The sequence below is a fragment of the Pelophylax lessonae genome (genome assembly GCF_965119305.1).
Source record: "Pelophylax lessonae genome assembly, chromosome: 2".
NCBI classification, from domain to species: domain Eukaryota; kingdom Metazoa; phylum Chordata; class Amphibia; order Anura; family Ranidae; genus Pelophylax; species Pelophylax lessonae.
Window position 1 is genome coordinate 673,806,960 of NC_138769.1, and position 14,200 is coordinate 673,821,159.

General features: G+C 42.4%; 1 protein-coding gene across 1 annotated transcript in view; it reads right to left on the reverse strand.

Moving 5' to 3' along the window:
* Positions 1 to 14,200, reverse strand: part of ARHGAP42 (Rho GTPase activating protein 42) — a 531,819-nt gene that overhangs the window by 315,461 nt on the left and 202,158 nt on the right. The window contains exon 3 of the mRNA XM_082244686.1: positions 12,684 to 12,745. Coding sequence (XP_082100812.1) covers positions 12,684 to 12,745 — 62 coding nt within the window. The remainder of the gene's footprint in view (positions 1 to 12,683; positions 12,746 to 14,200) is intronic.

Below are 14,200 nucleotides of genomic sequence, written 5' to 3' on the forward strand. Positions count from 1 at the left end.
TCAGACAGAAAACAGTCCAGTATCTTTGTTTTTTTTGTGTTTTTATTTGGAACTTGGATAGGAAAAGGGAATGAGTGGGATATTCCAACTTATACAACTATGCATAATTTGCTGGGATGGCTTAATGATGCTGAGTAACGCTAGTCACGGCTAGGCCGCTGCTTCAGTTTGTCACAAGCTGTGATGCAGGACTGAATGAACTTTCTGAGATAATCTGTACTGCACTGCTGAACAACTTCAGGGCCCTTCTTGGCACCGCCTTTGATCCTGATATTCAGGGTCAACTACACGGCACCCCTTTTACTGTAACACTCCCAGTGTGAGCTAGCTCCTCGATCCCCTAACCTCTCTAGAGTGGTCCCCTCTCTTAAGCAGACCCCTAGGCAGAACTCCTGGTACTCACGATACTGTTTTTCCCAACTGCCAGCAACTCCACTTGTCAGCACTCTGGATCCTCTGCAGCTCAGCTCCACACGCTTGGTTCACAAGGCTGACCGCTTGAACCACCTTCCTCATACCTGCAGGAGGAGAGACAGCCATCCACCTCCTCCTGGGACTTTGCCAGGGCCGGATTAAGAGCATCATGGGCTTGGTGCTGAGGATTTTGAAGGGCCTTAAGGGCCGTGCCTTGGCATGCACCCAGAGGAGGAAGGGTGCAGCCATGCATGCCTAATTCAGCATGGGATGCTGTCTCTGAAGCCCATAAACACATCCATGCATCGGCAACTGTCCCTCCTTGTCCGGCCTACGTGCTGTGTGGGGAGGTTCTGAGGGTGCTGCCTGGGGAAGCGAGCATAGAAGCCAGACTTCTGTGTTTACAAGTGACAGAAGAGCGGTAACAGTGAATATGGCCAACCCGGGGCCTATATAAAAGGTAGGGGCCTGGAGCTGCAGCTCCAATAGCCCCTACGTTAATCTGGCCCTGGACTTTGCTCCCGCCAAAAGATGCCCTGCCACATGCTCCCTCCAGGTTTATAGCCAATCCCAGGATGCATTGCAACAATGCCCACCCACTGAGACAGCCACAAACCCTGGTGTCCTACTGGTTAGGTTTCCTCAACTGTCCAATAAGCTCCATTATTGGATACAGTGGGGACACTCCCCCAGGCCCAGTAAATCACACCTGGAAACATGTAACAGGCAAAACTAACTGAACAAGATAAGCAGAATAATAATTGATAAGCAGAATGGAGCCAAGAGATGCTTTTACCTAGCACCTGTCTAGGAGGGTGCTACATAGAAGTAATGGAAAATATGACTTTGAAGGTGGGAGTTAAAGCACATGACTGAAAATTTGTATCCTTTTTTCTTATTTCTGATACAAAATTAGCTAAAAGAAGAAAATCTTCAGGGCAGCCCATAATGCTCAGTTTGTACCACCAATAGTATAGTAAAGAAGAAAGCAGCGCTGTGGAAGTAAAAACTGACTATTAGAGAGGATAACCCACTGAACACAAGCCAAAGAAAACACAAGAATGCAGAAAGCTTCCTGTAGGTCGCTGACATTCCGCTGTGTGGCTGTACGTAATTACATACTGCATGAGATACCGACAACTGCCCGAGCAGCCTCACAGCATTTTTTTTTTTCTCCTCTGGCTGTCTCTACTAAGTAAAAGGTTTAAAGAGCAATTCCAGGCAACAAGTGATAACAACACTAACCCTAAGATACAAGTATTGTGACAAGCTTAATGTATTAAGGGTACAGTGTATAGGCTTGGCGTACATTGTACACCAGTGTGCTGCTTTTCTAGCCTCATAAGGCTCAGGACAGAAAGTTCTTGTTTGCTATCACTCTTTTCTTTGCCAGATGTGTTCTTGGGAATTCATTCAGGCTTTAGATGTTATTTGTGTTAATGGAATATTATTTTGCGTTTTCTTTCAGAAAAGGTCCAAATATCACCATTCTTTCTTAGAAAAGTGGGCACCTTCTAAGCATCATCATAGACAAGTACCACTATGTCTCTCGACGGCAGATTATCTAAACTGTAGCCAATGGCTAAAAAGTACCAATAACCCCATGCTGCAATGAGATCACTGTATTAGGAGATGCCAGAAAATATCTTGCATCAATCACAGACCAGGAAGAACTGGGCACTTGAATTGGCTCCTTCCACAACACAGTGTGATCTGTCGACTTCCCAAAAGCCTGCTTGATAAGGTTCACCGAATGTTTACAAAACTTGTACAAGCTGAGTACTGAGTGTTTCTTGTAAAAATATTACATTTAGCAAACATTTTAGAAACAATAATATGCAGAATTTCTGGACCCACACGTACCAATTGGTATATACAATCCTTAGAATCTCCATCCCCCCAAATCTATAGGAGATGCTTCCCCCCAAAAAAGGGGGGTCAAAGTAACCTGCATTTTCAAACCATAAGTTTCGCTAAAACAAATACCTACAGCTTTAGCCATATCATGTAGCTGTAATGAAGGATGTCTTATGTGTGCAGGGAGCTGGATCCTGTAGAAACCTTCAGTGGAGTGATGCCTGTCCTCTTTCTGTTCATTCTGAACTTCTGGCACTGCAATGGGTAACAGCTTCGGGTGTTTGAGCAGAACAGCAGTACAGATGGTCCAATTTGGAAATCCCCTCCTTCCTCCTCCTCCTTTGAGAAACGTTTTTTAACTGACCCCAGATAGCAAGCAATTGAGCTGCAAGTTTGAAAATAACTTGCTAAGCTATTGCTAGATTGCCAGGTTTCACAAGCTTGTTGCACAATTGCAGCAAGTCTGCATTGCATGACTCCAGATCGACTGCAACTTTCCTCTTGCTAGAGACGTTGTCAGGTCATCTGTGACCAGGTGACAACTGCACCCTGTTGGAGGCAGGGGTGCAACGCAAGGTAGTGAACCTGATAGCAGACTGCCGCGGATGGACCGGAATGTGAACCCAAGATTCCCCAGGGCGCGGAGTCTAAGACGTAGCAGGTGTTCACCAGAGCCTCTAGTGGTGTGGATGGATTTGGCTGCAGCTGGGCCCTGGTCGCGGCCCCTGGGGTCCCCTGGGTCATGCTCCGTAGGGAGAGAAGGGAAGCAGCCACTCAGAACACACGGAATCGTGATGGGTAAGCTGAGGTCGGGGTAACAGGCAGACGAGGGTAACCAAGGGACAGGCCAAAGGTCAGGGTAACAGGCAAACAGGAATATTCAGAGACAAGCCAAAGTCTGTACACAGAAAGGTAGATGAAGCACACGCAGACAGGAAACAAGAAACAAACACTGTTGAACAGCAAAGCAGACCTGCAGTGCACTGGTTAATATAGACTTCCTGTGATGACCTGGGGTGGGGCAGGAACAGGAAGGAGAGATGATAAAAAGGAACCAGAAGTGAAGTCTGACCTCTAATACGGACATGAAGGAACAGGTAAGCTGCAAAACACTATTGCAAGTCCATGACAGACTTGCCACACAAATTTGCTACGAATTGGAAAAGTGTTAACTAGAACCTGTGCTTCAAGTGCTCTGCAAGTGTACAACTTGCCAGTGAAAATGTGCAGCAAGTTACCAGGCTTACAATTCTACACTGCCACAAATCTGTGGCAAGTTATCCTTTCTATCTGGGGTTACACTGCTTGTAACACAATGAGTGAATGGTGGAGAGAATCCTGTGAGTGATAAGACTTTCCCCCTTTCACAGATTGTTTTACAAGCAGTGTAATCAATGAAAGACCATTTCTCAGTGGATTAGGAGGAAGAAGGGTGTGTGTCCATTGGGCCATCTGTACTGCTGTTCTGCCTGAAGACCACAGATCCCCAGAATGTATGAAACAGAAGCAGGGAGTTTTTTGCACTGCAGGTCTTCAGGTATAGCTTTCTTCCCAGCAAGAACTGTAGTGATGTCATCAAATGATGTTCCAAATCTCTTAAAACTAGCAGTAAGAAGCAGCAGTGCCTCAACCTTTACATATATAGCTATGAGGCTCAAGGCACAGGAAGTCTGCTGCTGTTTTTCAGGAGGAATTTTGGGCAAAATGCAGATTTTTTTAGAGTAATGCTTAAGCACAATGAGCATTTCCAGATGTTCCCTATACGATAGGAAATATTTACTTTTTGCGTTCTGGTCCACTGTAAAATATACATCAATGTGCATTGTATATCAAAAGAACTCTCCATGCCAGTAACAAGTGGTTATGGCTTATTTCTGCTTATTCTGCCACAAACAATAAGAAATGATTTGAGTATTTTCCTGTCTGACTGATGCAATGATGCTGAAATCATTTTTAACATTTTCATGACCCAACACTCAGGTTTCATGTTACACTAACGTCATTTCTATCAATTAACCTCTGATTGTATATATAAGACATGGCAGCACCATTTGACATACTGGTGATACAAGAATAGCTGCCTGGTGGAATATAGTCGCTTGCAAAAGATGCAGCTCTAGTACTGTCACTTCTTCAACACCTATGTCAGCAATTAGGAACTGAGTCTTGTTCTTGGGGTGGCTATAGCCTGGTTATCTGTTAATTTGACAATCAAACTATTTATAGCTACCCTATGTTTCCTGCAGAGATCTTCTTGTCTATGAATATTAAAAAAATAAATAAAAAATGGATCAGAATGGCTTCATTCCCATGGGAAGCTGCCACCACCCCTCCTGGCTCCTGTCCCTAAGAGTTCATTCCTTAACCACTTAAGACCCGGAAGATTTTACCCCCATTCCGACCAGGGCTTTTTTTGCGATTTTTTACTGCGTGACTTTAACTGACAATTGCGCGGTCGTGCGACGCTGTACCTAAACGAATTTGACGTCCTTTTTTCCCACAAATAGAGCTTTCTTTTGGTGGTATTTGATCACCTGTGTGATTTTTACTTTTTGCGCTATAAACAAAAAAAGAGCGTAAATTTTGCAAAAATAACAATATTTTTCAAATTTTTTTTATATGAAATTCCCCCCCCAAAAAAATGTAAAAATCTAAATTTTTTAACATTTTTGGCCAATTTGTTTTCTGCTACATATGTTTGGTAAAAAAAATCGCAAAAAGCGTATTTTGCTTGGTTTGCGCAAAAGTTATTGCGTTTACTAACTAAGGGAAAGATTTCTGTCATTTTTGGTGTTTTTTTTTTTAACGCGTAATGGCGGCGATCTGCGATTTTTTTTTGCGGTACTGCAACATTCGCGGTGGACAGAACGAACCCTTGACTGACATTTTTGACACTTTTGGGTTTACCAGTGACATTACTACAGTAATCAGTGCTATACATATGCACTGTTACTGCAAAATGACACTGGCAGGGAAGGGGTTAACTTTATTGGGGAGGGAGGGGTTAAGTGTGTCCCTAGGGGCATGCTTTCTACTGTGATTGGCTGTGGCTACTAGTGTAGGAACAGTGATCAACGGTCCTACATAGTAGAACCGTCTGATCACTGTTTCTACACAGGGGAGAATGACAGGCGGCTTGTTTACATCAGCCGCCTGACTTTCTCCCTCTGTACCGATGATCGGTGAGTGACCGGCAGACATCGGGTCCGCCGATCACACGCACTAACTTCCCTGTGAACGAGCTGCGGCGGGCGCGCGCTCGCCCGCTATTGACTTACAAGGAAGTGACAGGCAAGTGATGTACCGATACGTCACTCTGCCTGGCCGGGGCTGACCGCCGCAGTATATAGTCGTGCGGCGGTCGGCAACCGGTTAAGATCCAGAGGAATTGCTCTGAGGTAAAGGATTTCTTCTCTCAAGCTCAAGAAAAAGAGAGGTTCTGTGATAAGGGATACTCTTCTGAGTATTTACAATCTTTTGTTGAGGAAGTCTTCAGAGTTGATCAGGACTCGCAATTGATCCCCAAGGAGAAAGTGGAATCATCAAGTATCAATAATTTTGGTTAGGCCTTTATTATGTCCTTTTCAGACCAATATGTGAAAATTAAAAGACTGATTTTCAAATATTGGTACATTATTAAAAATTATAGGGTTTTAGGCCCACGTGTGTCAGATAACCCCCAGTTATATTCTGGAAGGGCTATACACTAAGAGATAAAATTGCCCCCAACTTGGTAGATAAACCTATTAAACCTGCCCTTGAATATTTGAAAGGGATTTATCTCTTCTGGCAGTGTATTTTGCAAAATAGTCCAATTAAATAATGTACGGAGTAATATTTTTTTCCTCGCCCAGTACACCTGTACATCCTGTGTGGGCAAACATGGCCCGTCACACAGGTGGTTGCTTAAAGTGGTAGTAAACCCTTACATATAATCAGTGAAGTGACTGGCCTCAGGTTAAATTAAACACAGAGATTAAACACATCCTCCTACATAAGTTGTACCTGTTTATCTGAAGCTGTCTTTTCCCTACATCCATTCAAAGATCAGAATTTACACAGGATTTCTCAGCTCTGAAAAGCAGGGGGCGGATACCTGAAGTTACATCAGTGTGAAGAGCTTTGATAACTGATTGGAGGAAATAGACACACCCCCTCCACACAGGAACAGCTGTCAATCTGCTGGAGACCCCTCCCCTGTCACCTTTTTTCTCTTGGTCTTGATTCATGCTAATAGCAGAGGAACGAGGCAGCAGACAGAAAGGACACTTAGTGCTCTGGACTGAGACAAGCACACACTATAGAGTGATATACTTTGTTCATTTTTCATGTCTGAGGTATACAACCACTTTAAATATTCTTGTGTGAACAAGCTGGCCATACATTATAAACATTTTTTATTCAATTTCCTTTAGATTTACCTTTAACTATGTAGTGCAAGAGCATGCCAGATTGCATACAAATTTAAAGTGTTTAGGTCTGACCTCAGGATATGGTTTTGGTAAATCTAAAGGAAAATTATACAAGAAAATGTTATAATGTATGGCTAGCCTTAAATATAACGCTGAAATGGTTGCTATGCACAGCTCCTCCAAATTCTGGTTGTTTCAGTTTTTACAATTTCCCCTCTATATACTTCTAAATATGCAACTTACTTATAAATTTAAATATATCTTGATCTGCAATATTCTTCCATTGATTTCATAAGCAATAATTTTTCTTTTTTTAAAGAAACCTGGGAATCTACTCAAGTAGCATGTCTATGAGCTTTCCAATAGAATTCAACAATTTTTTAGAATTTCTTACAGAGATTCAAACTGAAATCGAACCATGTATGCAAGCCTTAGTAAAGGGAATGTCCACTTTGCATGGCAAATAAGAATCTGTGTTAATTTCAATCATCCAGTCGTATAAAAAAATAAGATTTTTTTTTTTAATTTGTCTTGCACATGCTTGGATATTCAAAGTGAACACAATTCACGTTTTCACTAAGCTAAGTGGAAATTGATTTTACACGTGTAATTCTCATTCAGCTCATCGAAATTTGCAAACGAATCTAAAACACAAGTTTTGGGTGGACTGACCCTATAAACATTTATGAATGTTTAATATTACGAAGCTGTTTAGTCCCAGTATTACTGTCTGAGGTTGACTGACACCATATGTGGAGTTTTTAGAGAACAATAACCAAAGGAAGTGATAGGATGACAAGGGAAGTAGCCTGACCACATCTAACGTGACTTATAAGAAGGTGTGAAGAAGTGGGATGTTCAAGTTTCACAATGACTTTGAGGGGTGCATATATGAGCAGTGGGGTAGCCATGTTTTGTTACTTACTTACAAGATACTAAATTAAAGAATTGCGGGATTGCATTTCTCTTTACGAGGCAGTTTTACTTTGGAATCCAGTTTCAGTGGCTATGGTGGGTTTTAATGGTATAGGCGCAGGAAATGTGGGTTGTCAGTGAAGTCCAGCACTACATCTAAGAGCTTTAAGCAGTTGTAAAGGCTTTTTTTTCTAAAACAGTGGTCTCCAACCTGTGGCCCTTTGTTAGCCTTTATCCATCCTTGGGGGACTATTCCTCCAAATGAAAAAAGGCACAATTACTCCCACTGACACCAACTATGGGGCAAAACTACTGCCGCTAACGATGGGGCATTATTCCTCCCACAGACACCAACAATGGGGCACTATTCCTCTCAGGGACACCAACAATGGGGCACTATTCCACCCAGGGACACCAACAATGGGGCACTATTCCTCCCACAGACACCAACAATGGGGCACTATTCCACCCAGGGACACCAACAATGGGGCACTATTCCTCCCACAGACACCAACAATGGGGCACTATTTCTCCCAGGGACACCAACAATGGGGCACTATTTCTCCCACAGACACCAACAATGGGGCACTATTCCTCACAGGGACACCAACAATGGGGCATTATTCCTCCCACAGACACCAACAACGGGGCACTATTCCACCCAGGGACACCAACAATGGGGCACTATTCCACCCAGGGACACCAACAATGGGGCACTATTCCTCCCACAGACACCAACAATGGGGCACTATTCCTCCCAGGGACACCAACAATGGGGCACTATTTCTCCCACAGACACCAACAATGGGGCACTATTTCTCCCACAGACACCAACAATGGGGCACTATTCCACCCAGGGACACCAACAATGGGGCACTATTTCTCTCACAGACACCAACAACGGGGCACTATTCCTCCCACAGACACCAACAATGGGGCACTATTCCTCCCACTGACACCAACAATGGGGCACTATTCCTCCCAGGGACACCAACAATGGGGCACTATTTCTCCCACAGACACCAAAAACGGGGCACTATTCCTCACAGGGACACCAACAATGGGGCACTATTCCTCCCAGGTACACCAACAATGGGGCACTATTCCTCCCAGGTACACCAACAATGGGGCACTATTCCTCCCAGGGACACCAACAATGGGGCACTATTCCTCCCAGGTACACCAACAATGGGGCACTATTCCTCCCAGGTACACCAACAATGGGGCACTATTCCTCCCAGGGACACCAACAATGGGGCACTATTCCTCCCAGGGACACCAACAATGGGGCACTATTACTCAGACGGACACCAACATTGGGACAATGATTCCTCTCATGGACACAACAATGGGGCACTATTCCTCCCATGGACATCAACAATGAGGCACTGATTCCTCCCACGGACACAACAATGGGGCACTATTTCTCCCACGGACTCCAACTATGGGACACTATTCGTCCCACTGATACAAATGCTGGGGCACTACTCCTCCTCCTACTGACCACCAACCCTGAGGCAAGGTTTATTCTCACTGATGCTGAGCCCGGGACATTTTCTACCCTCACTAGCCACGCCCCCATAACCACTTGCCGACCGCAAAACGTATATACACATTGCGGTTTGCAAGTGATTTACTGGGATTATGGCTGAAGATATCAGCCATAATCTCGGTACCGTTTTTTTCTGCAGGTGGCCCGATTTCTCATGAAACCAATCCGAGCGGCTCATGAGCCACTGGAACAATTTCTGAAGCGGTGGGGGGACTCCCCCCTCCTCCTGCAGTTTACCGGTGTTTCTCGCAGTTACCATTTCCGCCGGTTCGCCCGAAAAATAATCCGACGGCGCGGCCAACTGCTCCCATAGGCAATCAAAGAGTTAACACTCTGATCGACTCTTTGGTCTTGGAGGACTGGAGCAACGTCATGACGTCACTTCTGGTCCAGGATGGAAGAAAATATATATTTTTTTAAAGCGAAAGATCAAGACTATTTTTAGTTTTTTTGATCTTTTGCTGTTAAAGGTAAAGAAGAGATTTTGGGTCTTTTTGCCCCCAGATCTCTTCAAAAAGAGGACCTGTCCTTCCTATTTCTATTACAAGGGATGTTTACATTTCTTGTAATAGGAATAAAACGTATTAAAAAAATAAAAATAGAAACTAAACAAAATAAAATGTAAAATAAATACTATTAATAAAAAAAAGTTTAAGTGCCCCCATCCCTACGTGCTCACGCACTAAACTGAATGACTACGTTAGTCACGCATGCATATGTAAATATTTACTTGACATAACATCATCTTTCACATTATACAAAAAAATTGGGGTAACTATTGTGTTTTGATTTTTTTTTTCATTAAAATGTTTTTCAAAACCGCTGCGCAAATACCATGTCACATAAAAGATTGCAACAATCGCCATTTTATTTCCTAGGGTCTTTGCTAAAACAAAATGTATAATGTTTGGGGGTTCTAAGTAATTTTTTTAGCAAAATAAACTGATTTAAACTTGTAAACAAAAAGTGCCAGAAAAGGCCGGAGGTTAAATTCTGAAGGACAGTAAACTGGCCCTTTGTTTGAAAACTTTGTACACCCCAAATAACAAACATGTTGTACTTACCTGCTCTGTGCAATGGTTCTGAGAACTGAAAACAAGTGAAATTACTTTAACCACTTCAGCTCCGGAAGGTTTAGGCTTCATTCACATGTCAGTATAGCGATCGCGGGCAGAATCACTGCGATTCTGCCCACGATCCGGAAATCATTGCAAATCGCCTGTGCGTTGCCCGTGATTTGCAGTAGCACCCCAAACGCTGTGCGATGTTGCCGCGATTTGCGCCTGCCGAATTGCGTTAACATCGTGCAAAAAAAATCGCGGGACGCATGACGCCCCAAAGAAGCTCTTGTACTTTTTTTGGGCGTCGTGTGTCCCGCAATTTTTTTGCACGATGTTACAGCGATTCAGCAGGCGCAGGCGCAATGCACAGCATTTGGGGTGCTATTGCAAATCACGGGCAACGCACAGGCGCCCCGTGATTTGAAATGATTTCCGGATCGCTACGCTGGCTGGCCGACATGTGAATGAAGCCTTAGGCTTCATGACTAGGCCATTTAATGATATACTGCACTGCGTTAATTTAAATGACAATTGTGTGGTCGTGCGACACTGTACTCAAATAAAATTGATGTCCTTTTTTCCCCACATATAGAGCTTTCTTTTGGTGGTATTTGATCACCCCTGCAGTTTTTATTTTTTGCGCTATAAACAAAAAAACCCGACATTTTTGGAAAAAAAAAAAAACAATATTTTTTACTTTCTGGTATAAAACATCCAATAAAAAAAATGTAAACAATCTAAATCAAATTTCTTTATCACTTTAGGCCAACATATATTCTGCTACATATTTTTGGTAAGAAAAAATCCCAATAAGCGTATATTCATTGGTTTGCGCAAAAGTTATAGCATCTACAAACTATGGTATAGATTTATGGAATTTTTTTTTTAATATTTTTTTTTTTACTAGTAATGGCAGTGATTACTAAGTGACACTTTTTGGCGACTAGTGACACCAATACAGTGATCAGTGCTAAACAAAAAACAGTCACTGTACTAATGATACTGGCAGGGTAGGGGTCAACATCAGGGGTGATCAAAGAGTTAAATGTGTTCCTAGGGAGTGCTTTCTAACTGTGTGGGGGATGCTTTGACTGGGGGAAGACAGTAATCTGTGGTCCTGCTTAGGATCTACATCCTCCCCTTTTAACATCTTGTTTACATAGGCCCAGAGGATCAAGGGGTCAGCTCACATAGAGTGTCAGATTAAAGGGAGTGCCGTATAGAACCCTGAAGAGTAGGGACAAAGGGGGTGCTGAGTAGGACCTTGAAGAGCGATTCACAGTACAGTACAGTTCATCTAATTCTTCTTCACTTAGTGGCAAGGTGAATCAGGGGCCTTGCCGCTCTCTGGTTTATTTAGAAGTCCCAGCAATTGTGCATAGTTTGTTCAGTTGGAGTATCCCACTCATCCCTTCTCCTATCCCAGTTCTCCAATAAAACAACAAAAATCCAAACCCCTGGACTGTTTTCTGACTGAGCCAAGTATTTACAATATGCTATATTGCCAAGTTGTTGCTATGGGTAACCCAGGGGAATCCATAACCAGCAGCTCCCATGGGAGTAGTGCTACAACTGTTACAATTTTGGGTGGGTGGGTGAAACCACCTAATTTCTGTCGGTGGGTAGATAAAACATGCTTTTTTTTTTTTTTACACAAAGCCACAGGTTTTCATTGTACACCATTACAACTTCTAGCTGCCAACCTCCTAACAACCAATGACATTATCAATTCATAAGGAGGATGTCAGTTGCCTGCATATCATCCTTGTTTGACTCTCCCTTGCCTCTTTCTATCAGCTTTGGGGTCTCATTAGCTGAGTGATGGAAAAAAAACCGAGGGAACAGAGAAACATTGGAATACTAGTCAGGTTGCAAAAGTGTATTTGCCTTGGAAGAATAAATCACCTCTAATGTTGGGTGTCCTACGTGTGTTGATGTTGCTGCATTATGTAAAACTATCAGAATCGTTTTTACATTTTAGAATTGGCCCCCTCAAGCCTGTCCATAATTTTGGAGGGTGCCTTGAGATTGTTAATGATTTTAAAGGGTGCCTTGACCAGTGTTAGGGAATGGTGGACACACACCCCCTTCTCTCATGCTTGTGCATGAGAGAACTATGTAGTCTGTCAGTCACATGCGCCTGGGGGGTGTGGCGACACAAATTTTTGTAATGTGCCGCTTTTTAACCCTGCAAGAAAGCGGAGAGAATTTAACATTGCTGGATGCACTTTTCTGGATGCACTATTTTTCAGGTTTACAACCACTTTAAGGTTTCAGGGTCACCTTTAATAACTAATATCAGTTTTATGTTCACCAAAAAATAAATGTTAAACAAATATAGTTTTCTGTTTGAATACAGTAGTCCTTTTAGGACAAAACCAATAGCAAAGTTAATAAATGACCGGTTGCCATGTGTCACAGTACATTTACACAGTATCAGTACAATCACTGGGTATGATGCAATGCTCTTACCAATCTTCTCCTTTCTTCCTCCACCGTAATGAGTAGGCGAGCAAACTCTTTCAGAGACTGAGCTGGAAGAAAGGAAAGCGAGTTAAGTGCACCTATTCATTAGCTGACAAAAAGGGACTTGTAATGAAAGTATAATCTGCAAAACAACATGACTGGGAAAGTGCTGGATTATTAAAAATGCAAACATTTCATACATTAGTTCAATTTAAGGAGTGGGATAGCAGGCAACCATACAGAGCAACCTAGCTTCCCTTATCAGACGAAGAACTAGGAGTTACCACTGAATCTCTATGCTGTACACATTCCACTTATGGGCTAATACAGAAAAACGCTGCAATTTATTCATGTCTTCCAACCCACTAAGAGCTTGTGGAAATGGGCAAAATGTAGCGTGCATTCATCCAGGCTTGGAGATCATTTTGAGAGTCTTCTGAGGTCACTGACAGATTTAATTGGCCTGCAGTTGAATTTCAAGCTGCGTCAAGTTGCTATTGCATTTCCTTTGACTTGTATTGGGAGAGATACAAACCCTCCAACACAGGTACCAAAGCTAATCATGTACATTAGGCAGAGATGCGGTGCAGTGAGCTGCAATCAGAGATGTATAGTAACTAAGTAGAACTACTTCACTACTGTAGTTAAGTACCGAAAGGCGGTATCTATACTTTCCTGGAGTAGAATTTTTTTCTCCTACTTCCACTTTTACTTCACTACATTTTTTCAATGATTTCAATACTTCTACTCCGATATTTTTTTTTGTGTGCTGCATAGTTACTCGTTACAATTATAAAAATTACCACTGCCAGAACAGTAGATGGCAGATTTCATGAAGTTCAAAAAAATGTGTATAATGTCATGTGTAAATCAGCGCATACGAAAATAAATGCTACTGTATGTATAAATAAAATGGTCTACATATCTGCTGTTAAGGGGAAAGAGAACCTCCCCCAACCAAGGAGAGTCACAAGCGTACATAGACCTTTTTTCTGGTAAGAGGCTGATTTTGCTTTTTTCACTGGAAGTTGAGAGCACAGGTTTTGCAGTTTTGTTTCACTGGAAGAGTCTATTTGGATATTATTTTGCACTTACCTTCATCCGCCGGGTAAGGGGGAAATCCACAAGGTGGGGGGAGTCTGCACCTATTATTTGGAATAGCACCTGTTTGATTCCTGCACCTTTGAAAATATATTCATCTTGTTTTGTCACATATATATGGTATTATGGAATTATATATATGGACTTTTTATTGACTTTGATTTTATACACTCTTCCTTTATTTTATTATTGGAATATATTGTTGTATATCACATTGGTTTATATATGATTTTGCACACCAATAAGCTGTGGAGAAAAAAAAACATGCAGGGAAGAGAAGGAGGGATGCTTTAAAGGGGAAAGGGAGGCACATACTTTATCTGTTTTTGTTTACAAAAAGTTACAGCCAAAGGAATTGTGATTGTCCCTTAGGTTAATCATTTGAAATAATAAAAAACAATATGATGTTCAAACTTTTGACT